This window comes from Ahaetulla prasina, chromosome 15 (genome assembly GCF_028640845.1).
Source record: "Ahaetulla prasina isolate Xishuangbanna chromosome 15, ASM2864084v1, whole genome shotgun sequence".
NCBI lineage: Eukaryota > Metazoa > Chordata > Lepidosauria > Squamata > Colubridae > Ahaetulla > Ahaetulla prasina.
Genome location: NC_080553.1, coordinates 8,928,734 through 8,938,411, shown reverse-complemented (window position 1 = coordinate 8,938,411; position 9,678 = coordinate 8,928,734). Strand labels below are relative to the sequence as shown.

Here is a 9,678-nt window from a genome sequence, read left to right as displayed (position 1 = left end):
CCCCGTATGTGCATTCGTGCGCACGCGCGTGCGTCAAGGGAGCGTGCCCCACCTCCACGCAGCGTCGAGTTGAGGGGGCTTCGCGAGAGGGCCGACGGGAAGGAGGGCGGAAAGCGCGCGCATCCCTAGGCCTCCCCACGCTCTAATAAAACCCCGCCGTTCTTTTCTTTTCCCCCGCCCCCAACCATCCCACGCGAGAAAGTCCGTTCCTCACCCGCGGGCCGGGGGTGGGAGGAGACAACGGCGATAACGAAACCGGGCCCTGCTTGGCTTATAGAACAACAAGCCGTCAAAGTTAGGTAGGCCTACTTTCCCGTCAGCCCTTGCGGCGGCGGCGGCAGCGCGGCGGGCGTGACCGCAGCGTCGTGTGGGCGGAGCCAAAGGCGGCGCAGCGACGGAGCTCGCGGCGGGAGCGGGCAGCGGAGGCGGGAAGCCGCGCGGCGACGGGGAGCGAGCCCAACGGGGGAGCGGCAGCCCCACCATGGCCGAGACGAAGGTGAGGGAGAGCCGAAAGAATCGGAAGACAGAGCCGCTGAGGGTGAGGTGGGGGGGAGAGAATTCCCGCCGCCGCTAGGCCCCTCAGACCCAGGGCGGCCTCGCCTCACCGACCTGAAAGGGGGGGCGCTCGTCCCCCCCCCCCCACACGAATCTTTCCACCCCCTCCAATCTTATCCCCCCCGGAGGCTTCCTAACCCGAGCGCCGCCTGGGACTTCATTTCCCAGCATTCCTTGCCTTTGCCGGCTACGGCCGAGCTTTCGGGGAGTTGTAGTCCTCGGCGGGAGAGACGGGTCCTGAGGCCTCGTGCTTTGCTCCTCCCTCCCTTCTGGAACGGCCCACTGGCCCGGGGGGGGGGGAGGGGGAAAACGGCGGGAAAGGTCCGGATCGCGTCCCTCCACCCCAGAAAAAAACCTGGGTGGTCTTTTAGTTGCCCCCCCTCTTGTGGGCGGAGGGTGGTGTTCATTTTTGGCATTCCGAAGCCAGCCCCCCCCCCACAAAATTGCTGCCCCTCCTCTTCCCCCCCCCCCGGAGAAGAATGGTCTCTTCCCCACGAGGGTCTTGTCTTCCCCCTGACTGGATATCAAGGCAAACCATCCCTGACCCCCCTCCTGAAAAGCTATGCCCGCCTATTGTTTTCGGCCAGGAAACCCCTTTCATGCATGGAAGAATTATTATTATTATTATTTATTAAATTAAGGATTACTAAATTTTCATGACGCTCATCTCCCCCCTACGAGGTGACTCTGGGCCGCACTGTGATCCTGCCCCCTCCCCCCACATACACACACATAACAAGGACCCCAAATTTCGTACAGCTACTACTCTCCTGGTGCATTTTTTATTAAAGAATATTTACATTTATAATGTTCTTTTCTATTTATAAAAGAATATTAAATTTCTATGCCTGTCTTAAACTTTTGTAAACATTCTTGTGGCTTCCTATTTTGGCCAGTCTTTTGGACTCAAGACCCCTTTGTCTTACAAATGATGTGGGAGCTTTGGTTGATCTGGGCTACCTCTATGTGTGTTGGAAACTTAAACTGAGAAAGTGTTAAAAGTGTTTATTTGGCTTCGTGGATACCAGCAAAAGGGTCTCAGGGACCCCCAGGTCACCCATTGAGAACTGTTGGGCTAAACAAACAGCAGTGATTCCCTTAAATCAGGGGTTTTCAGATTCCATGATTAAAAATTTTAAAGAAAGCAGCAGGTGTCATTGATAAATGTCTGTATTTTGCTGTAAAAAAAATTGCAATGTGTGAAAGTCACTGGGCATCATTATTTGTTTCAAGGTTGTATTTTTCCTCAAGTTCAAAATAAACTGCAGAGAAGGTCCATTTTGGAGAAGGAAAACCTTCAAGTCCTCATTTATATAGTAGCCATCAAATTCCAATTCATCTGTTCTCATTCTTGGTTTTACAAACAAGGGAATGCACAATTTGTTTGTATTTTATTTCTCTGCTGACCACCGCCAAAGACTCCTGGATAGAGCCTCAGTTTTTTGTGACAGTTAGCATCCTTTTATTGATGTTTTTATATACTCTTTACAAATCTGTGGGGTGGTTATTCCTTGGAGGAGGGAGAATGTTCACCAGCCAATTAGGGTATATTTTTAATATGGTTGGATGTCAATTGAGCACCATATATACCTATATTTAGAGGTATTGCAAGCTGGCACTGGTTTTTTCAGAAGTTTAGAAAGTGATCAGGTAGCTAAAAACATTCTAAAGTTTAGAAAGTGGTAATAATATAACTAAAAACGTGATTTGGAGATTTCTGCTTGTGAGATTTTTGAACTCCGTTCTTTTGCAGCTCTCTTGACTCGAATAAAAAACTGCTGCTGCTGTTTTCAGAATGAAATAGGATTAAATTAGCTTTCTAATGAAAGACAGACTGTGTGCTTATGAGAATGTGTATCTTAATTCTCTGAAATGATCTTCTCTAATAAGCCTTTGATGCCTTTCAAGCCTTTTCCTCTAACTCTGCAGGATGCACATGAGGAGCATGACTCAGCAACTGACAATGCAGATGATTCTAACCACGACCCGCAGTTTGAGCCCATCGTTTCTCTTCCTGAGCAAGATATCAAAACTCTGGAGGAAGATGAGGAGGAGGTTTTCAAAATGTAAGCTCAAGCTGAAGCTTTCCACAATTAAATTAGCAGACAGGCCGTCTTAACTTTCGGGAAGTAAACTTTCCAGGTGTAAAACAGAAGTCCCAATTTTGTGGGAAATGTGGTGGAGGTGTGACAGGCTTGACTTTTAACAAAATGAGTTGTTTAGATTCAGTGATGGAACTCTAGGACAAGGGTCCCCATCCTGTGGACCGTGGCCCACTAGTGGTCTGTGAGGGATTTGCAAGCACATATGCATGCCACACACAAATGGAGCTGCACGCTTCCTGGCTGCTCACACAGAACCTTTCCCTCCTGGCCGGAAACATTGAGATCTAAGACAGTAAAAATGGATGGAGTTAGCAAACATGACAAAATTGATTCTCTAAATGAAAGAATTTATGTGTTTCTACTTGGAAACCACTTCTAGACTTTCTGCTTGAAACGGGTGAGAATGAAACTTTGAATTTAGGTTTCGATGATTAAAACGATTTTGTAATTGATAGAAGTAACTTTTAAGGCTCTGAAATTTAAAGTAAAAGGTCAGCGTATTATTTTTTTAGTCTGCTGCACTGAAGAAAGTCAGAAATCATTACTTTTTTGCATGTTTCTCTCTCCTTTTCTTATTTTCCTAACTTTTGTTTCATCTATATTTTGTCTCATCATGAAGCTTAATTTAAAAATTTGTTTAAAAACTGTTTGAACTCCATTGTACCTGAATGAAACTGACTTAGCCATCCCGAAAGTAAATTTTAAAGGCATTTTATTCCAAAGGTGTTTCTCTAGAGGCTTTTATCAAACAATCACTTTCAGGTTTGTGTTGTCTGTTGAAGAAAATTAGTTATCTCAGTGATACTAAAAGATCCTAATACAGTATAATTTCTGGCATATTCGTTGCCATTAATTTCTCTCTCTCTCTTTTTTTTTTTTTGTTTGTTTGCATTTTATTCTTTCATGAAGGCGAGCAAAACTTTTCCGATTTGCATCAGAAAATGACCTTCCAGAATGGAAAGAACGTGGCACTGGGGATGTAAAACTCCTGAAGCACAAAGATAAGGGGACCATCCGCCTCTTAATGAGGAGAGATAAGACTCTTAAAATCTGTGCAAACCATTATAGTATGTAATTTAATATTTTTCGAGTTAAGATTGCTGTATATGTTGGTATTGTAACAACAGACTCTCTGCAGTCAAATTGATAGCTTCGTTCATCTTAGAAAAATATGCAGGGCCCAATTACTGTATTTGGAGTTATAAGTTGGACTGTTAGAAACTGAATAACAGCGATAACATTATGAAATATATTTGACAATATTTTAAATACGGATAATAGACAAATGGACAGTCATTCTTTTTTAAATAGGCTAGAAAAGAACAGGTGGTTCTTCAAAGCTTTATAATATTGCTTGATAGTTTGTATTATCTTGCTGTATTACACGTGCCTAACTCCTCCCCTCCTCATTTTAGTCACACCTGTAATGGAGTTGAAGCCCAACGCGGGGAGTGACCGGGCCTGGGTGTGGAACACACATGCTGATTTTGCAGATGAGAGTCCTAAACCAGAGCTTCTGGCAATTCGGTTTTTAAATGCAGAAAGTAAGTTCCTTGTTTGGGGGGAAATTGGACTTTTTAAAAAGTAATCTTCTTCTCCTTGTGTTTAGAGAATGATGGGAAAACCTCACACTGTTCCATGAGACCTGTTCAAAGTGCCACGAGGAGACTCAAATTTTTAAGCCAGACAGGAGGCAGTCCAATGTATTAGAGGGCTATTCTGCCTTCCCTGGCAGCACAAAGCTGAGTCCTCGTTCTGATAAACCCCTTTTGTTTAATTTACAGAGAATTCCTCTCTAGCAAAGTCTTTCCTCTCCCACAGTCTTCCAAGATAATTCACAATTATTGACCTTTGTCAGGCTTGGAGAGTGGCCAGGTTGATATCTTTCAGACTCCCGCAATACTTGGCAAGAATGCAGGAATGAACTAATTTGTCTTCTGCAAACACCCCATCCCCTTTTGCTCCTTTTTTATTCCCTCTGGGAGGGGCCATTCACCATCCATCTGTGGCCTTACTCCCAGGTCGACCTTCGTTCTTTAGCTATTCCCTTTGTCTGGCAACTCTGCACATGCACACACTGGGAACAGGCTCCAGCTGTTTTTCTGCCTCACTGATGTCCAACTCCAAAGGCAGCTGATAACTGGCATATGGCTCTGGCCCCATCTCTGCCTCTGATGCAGAGCTCTTTTTAGAGCCTTCCCCAGACTTGTTAGAGCCTTCCAAGGGGGAGTGAGGGGGCTGATAGCAGCCTTACAATACTTGAGGGGCTGCCACAGAGAGGAGGGGAGGTCAAGCTATTCTCCAAAGCACCTGAAGGCCAGACAAGGAATAATGGATGGAAACTGATCAAGGAGAGATTCAAACTAGAAATGAGACATTTCCTGACAGTGAGAACAATTAACTGATGAAACAGAAGTTGCTTTCGGAAGTTATAGGAGCTTCATCACTTGAGACTTTCAAGAAGAAAGAATTTGTCAGAAATGGTGTAGGGTCTCCTGCTTGGGGGGGGGATTGGACTAGATGACCTACAAGGTCCCTTTCAACTCTGTTAATCTGTAAGGTTGACCTCACCCTTGTTTTAACCCTTTGCTCAAGGACTTAATTTTTCCATCAGAAAGGCACCAGGGCTTCTGAAAGGTGAAATTTGGCTGAAATCCTATCCACTGCATGCAAATCTTAGCCTCTGGCCTGGTGAAGCATGTGCTTTCCTAGGTGTTTTGAGTTGCTTGCTTAAATCCACTGCAACCTGACCTCTGTAATTTTGCTTCTTTCGAACAGATGCACAGAAATTCAAGGCAAAATTCGAAGAATGTAGGAATGAAGTTGATAAAAAGGGAAAGAAAGGTAAGATGTGTTTCTATTGGCTTCTGAAAAAAGGAATATCGCCCTTCAAGGATCTGAAGCATTTCTGCAGAAGTCCCTAACCAGTCAAACGAGTAGGGAAGAGATTAAAATCTGCACCACGTATTTTACAGAAGTGTGTAAGACGTGTATAGACCTCATGTGTTACCTAGAGCAGGCCTGATAATGGTGCATTCCATTGAAAGGAGATAATTCCTCTCTCTCCCTTGCTTAGCCTGCCATTTAATACTCATTTTCTGCCAATTCTTGATTTTGTTTCTTTATTTTTCCTTATGGGAAAAGGAATAATAGAATCCTTTTGTCATTAACCACCCGCTCGTTCGCATTTAGTTGTAGGAAATACATTCAGAATTCACCTTGGGGGAATATCCATCCTTAAAAGTCAATTGTCTTTTATGATCGTTAGCTCCACTTTATGAAAATATTCCAGTATCATTTAGCCAAATGGGATAAAAAGTCAGTGGGCTGCTATTCAACATAGTACAAGTAGTCCTTGACTTACAACCTATCCTCACGCTTGCAACCATTGCAGCATCCCCAGAGTCACATGATCAAAATCCAGGCGCTTGGCAACTAATGTATAAGTGTCCTGGGATCACATCATCAATATTTGCAACTTTTTTAGCCGGTTTCCAACAAAGTCAATGGGGGGATGGGCAAGCCATATTCCCTTAACAACCAACGCTTAACGATTGAAGCAGGTGGTCATAAAATTGGGTGTGATTCATTTAGCGTCCTTAATGATGGAAGAATTATAGGCATAAGTCAAGGAGTACCTGTGTCTATGAAATCGGATACCTTTAGCTTTAGTGGACGGAATGATTTTCCATCCGGTCGAATATGATGGGAAACAAGCAATTGTTTCGAGCCTTACAAATGAAGCAATATTTTTGTGTTTTTGTTAATTCCAAGGTGTTGAGGCCCACAGTATTCTGGTCAATAAGTTTTCCATTTTCATCTGTCATCGGCAGGCTCACTCTGCGCATGACTACAATAGTTACAGCGCTTTTTAAGTCTGCTAGAGTAGCAGTCCAGAATAAAACGAACATTTCCTTCCTTGTGGGTTTCTGTTTCAATTGTCTTGGCACATTGCATATAATTCTCGAACAGATTCTTAACTGTTAAAACTTGTGAAAATGCTACGCTTTCAAGTAATTCTTCTTAGATATTCAGGCAAAGCAAACGTATATATTTGAACCACATTAGCAAAAGGTGATCGTGTTATGTTCAGTTTTTGGCATGTCTATATCTGCAGTTCAAACTCATTCGTACGTTTATTGCAAAGACAATGTTTTCCTGCTGCATTCCATCATAACCTTGTTTCCAGCTAATGCCTATTAAATGCTAATGGTCTGCACCGACATTTTTTAGCAGAAACAGACAAAAATGATAGCGGTGATAAAATTGCTGAAAAATTAGAAGACCTTTCTGTAAAGGACGAGTGCAAAGAATCGGAGAAGAAAGAAGACAAGGAAAAGACTGAAGAAAAGCAATAAATCATTTTGGGCCTTGTGTTTTTCTTAATATTTTTTTTCTTAATTTTTTTTCCTTAATTTTTACAAGGGACTTTATAAAGAACTGTATTCTAATGTTTTTTTTTTTCTAAGCTTTTGCCCTTTTGGAAAAATTCTCCAGAAAAAAAAAAAAAAAAGATCCATTCCCCAGTCATGAAAATGTACTGTGCTAAAAACTCGCTTTTCCATAGTGGAAATACTTATTTATAGTCATCCAGGAGAGTGAACAAATAAAGCTTTGGAAACGGTATGAAAAAGGACAGGGTTTTCTATATAAACTTCATGTATGGCTGCCCTTGTGACCTTGGGTTATATGTTTTGGGTGCCTATTTTAGGTGAGGTATAGTGTAACTGAAATTCTACCTGGAGACTGGAGAGAAAAAAAAAGAGTAACAAACATGTTTTCTGATGCATTGTGGCTTGAATGTTGTAATGACTGAAAGGAGAAATGTTATGCTAAGGTTCCTTTTCTTGTAACTGAGGTTTGAATGACCTTAAGTGTTCTTGTGCAGATTTATTAGAAGAAAAACGGCGTGTCCCTTAGAATCTAATGTCATCCCACAATGGCCTAGGACGTATTTCAAAATATTGCTGTTTCTTTTTGGTCGTTCTCGGCGAGCCAGGAAGGCAGAAATAATATCTTTTTTAATTATTACCGAAAGTGGGAGATGTCCAGCGAATGCGATTTTTTTTTAAGCTGTTTCAAAGGCCTGCCTCCCTCCCCCCAGGCTCTTCTGTGTAAAAAGGGGCAGGAAGACCCAGTTCCTTCTGTATAACAATTTTCAGTATAAACTCTCCCATGTAGGTATGAAGACAAGTAATAACATTTTCTGTTGCTTTGCTGTCTCGATTATAGCGTTTTCATAGTGTGTTCTGGGGAAACGGGGGTGGGGTAGGGTGGGAATTCACCTTTTTTTAAGATAACTTTTTGGTTGTGAGAAGAAGAAAAAAATAATCACCTTTCTTACTTAACGCCACCTGGGGGAAAAGCACTGATGTCTGCTTTTGCATCCGTTAAGTCTGACATGATTCCCTCATTTAACAATAAACTTTTGGGTAACAAAACCTTTTGTTGTGGGCTCCCTCCTCATTGTCACTGATACTTGAAAGAATATCCTGTTTTAAGATTCACAGCCCAGGGGGACACCCTTAAAGAGACCAAAAATGTTCTATATGATCAGCTTCTGTATCCATAACCATGGGCTACGCTCACCCAACCAAGTATATTGTCGCTTTTCCATCCTCATGGCAAAATGGATTAATAATTGGTGTTCGGAAATGGGGGAGGGAGAGGTTTTTTTTTTTTGTTGTTGTTGGTTTTACATATAACTCAGGCTTTCTCAGTGTGTGTGTATGTTCTGCAAGCTGTATTCCCTCCTTGACCCATTTCTCTGGCTGGTAGAAATCTTCCCACCAAGATTAAGAAAGTTTGTCTGACCTGCATATAAGTTGAGAGCGCCTGGTCTAGTTTCTTTCGAAGATTCAAAGTTCTCCCAAGTGTTCTCCAACAACACATATTCTGGTGTTCCTCAACTGTGGCAACATTGAAGGTGTGTAGATTTCAACTCCCAGAATTCCCCAGCCAGCCTAGGGAATTCTGGGAGTTGAAGTCCACACGTCTTCAATGTTGCTATGGTTGACAAACGTGGGCTTACACGCTTGCATTGAGTGTGGCTATAAAACATTCCTTTTTCTCTTGTTTGAAACAATATGCACCGTCATTACTTTAATTAAAAGCTTTTGTTCAATTAACAGCAGAACTGTTTGAACTGAATGATCTTTTTCTGGAATTTTTAATTATTTCCTTGATAGTTTGTCTCTCCCTCCCTCCCCCCCACAATCATTACATTTTTATGGATGTATTAGTTTCTTCTTGTAGTATTATTGTTATTGTGTGTTTTTTTTTTTGTTTTTTTGTTTTTGCATTATTATACTTCGACTAAGGCATAACTGCAGGTAGGGAGATGCAGAAATACCTCAGCCAGTCCCACGAACCTGTCAGTATACCCAATAGTAAGGTAAAAAGGGCATTGAACGCTTATTTTCTGACCGAAATCACTATAAATGATTTTATCAAAAAGAGACACTGTTCACCCGGCTAACTTTGAAATAAATTTAACCTTCATCTTTTTGTTTTGCTTAATTCTTGTAATGTAAATGGTGGGGGGGGGGAGGAAGCTACAATTTGGTGTGTTGTGTTTTTGGTTCTTAGAACCGTCGATCTCTTATGGTCTCAGGATAACTTGTGTGTAACTGATGTGCCCTTTTGAGCTATTTAACGACTTGACTTCCTGTATTGTAATTTCTGGGACATAACAAATGAATGATGTATGAAGAAGGGAAGAGCACCTGTTGAATGTGACTCTTTAGTGCAGCTCCTCGTCTGTCACTTGGGTTTGGGGGTGGGACGGGGAAGAAGGGAACAATTGCATCCATTGTTGCTGTGTGTAAATGTGTACTATGCAGGTTGCCTGTTCTGTTGGCTCCCTTTGTAAAATGCAAAGCGTGTGTGTGTGTGCTTTTTCCGAGGCCTCTTCTCCTTGCAATTTTTTTTTTATGGTGGAAACATGTTCAGAAAGAGAAACGAAGCCATACCGACAGGATTTATATAGTGTTTGTTTAACTTTATATATTAAAACAAA

The 9,678-nt window shown here is 42.2% G+C and overlaps 1 protein-coding gene and 1 non-coding gene across 6 annotated transcripts; both read left to right on the top strand.

Moving 5' to 3' along the window:
* Positions 1 to 184: 184 nt before the first annotated feature.
* Positions 185 to 9,167, top strand: RANBP1 (RAN binding protein 1). Of its 5 annotated transcripts, XR_009152206.1 has the most exons (7): positions 185 to 538; positions 2,485 to 2,621; positions 3,570 to 3,727; positions 4,076 to 4,204; positions 5,439 to 5,504; positions 6,894 to 8,586; positions 8,647 to 9,167. XR_009152206.1 is itself a non-coding variant. In XM_058158423.1 (6 exons), the coding sequence occupies exons 1-6, from the start codon at positions 482 to 484 to the stop codon at positions 7,016 to 7,018; spliced, it is 627 nt and encodes a 208-aa protein (XP_058014406.1). In that variant the 5' UTR covers positions 185 to 481; the 3' UTR covers positions 7,019 to 9,167. The 5 variants fall into 5 exon arrangements, 4 of the variants coding, with proteins under 4 accessions (XP_058014406.1, XP_058014405.1, XP_058014404.1 ...); XM_058158423.1 differs by having other exon boundaries at positions 185 to 496; positions 6,897 to 9,167; XM_058158422.1 differs by having other exon boundaries at positions 185 to 496; positions 6,894 to 9,167.
* On the top strand, positions 6,490 to 6,616 carry LOC131185917 (small nucleolar RNA SNORA77). Its single transcript, XR_009152257.1, has one exon. It is a non-coding gene; the product is annotated as a small nucleolar RNA SNORA77 (small nucleolar RNA).
* Positions 9,168 to 9,678: the final 511 nt, after the last annotated feature.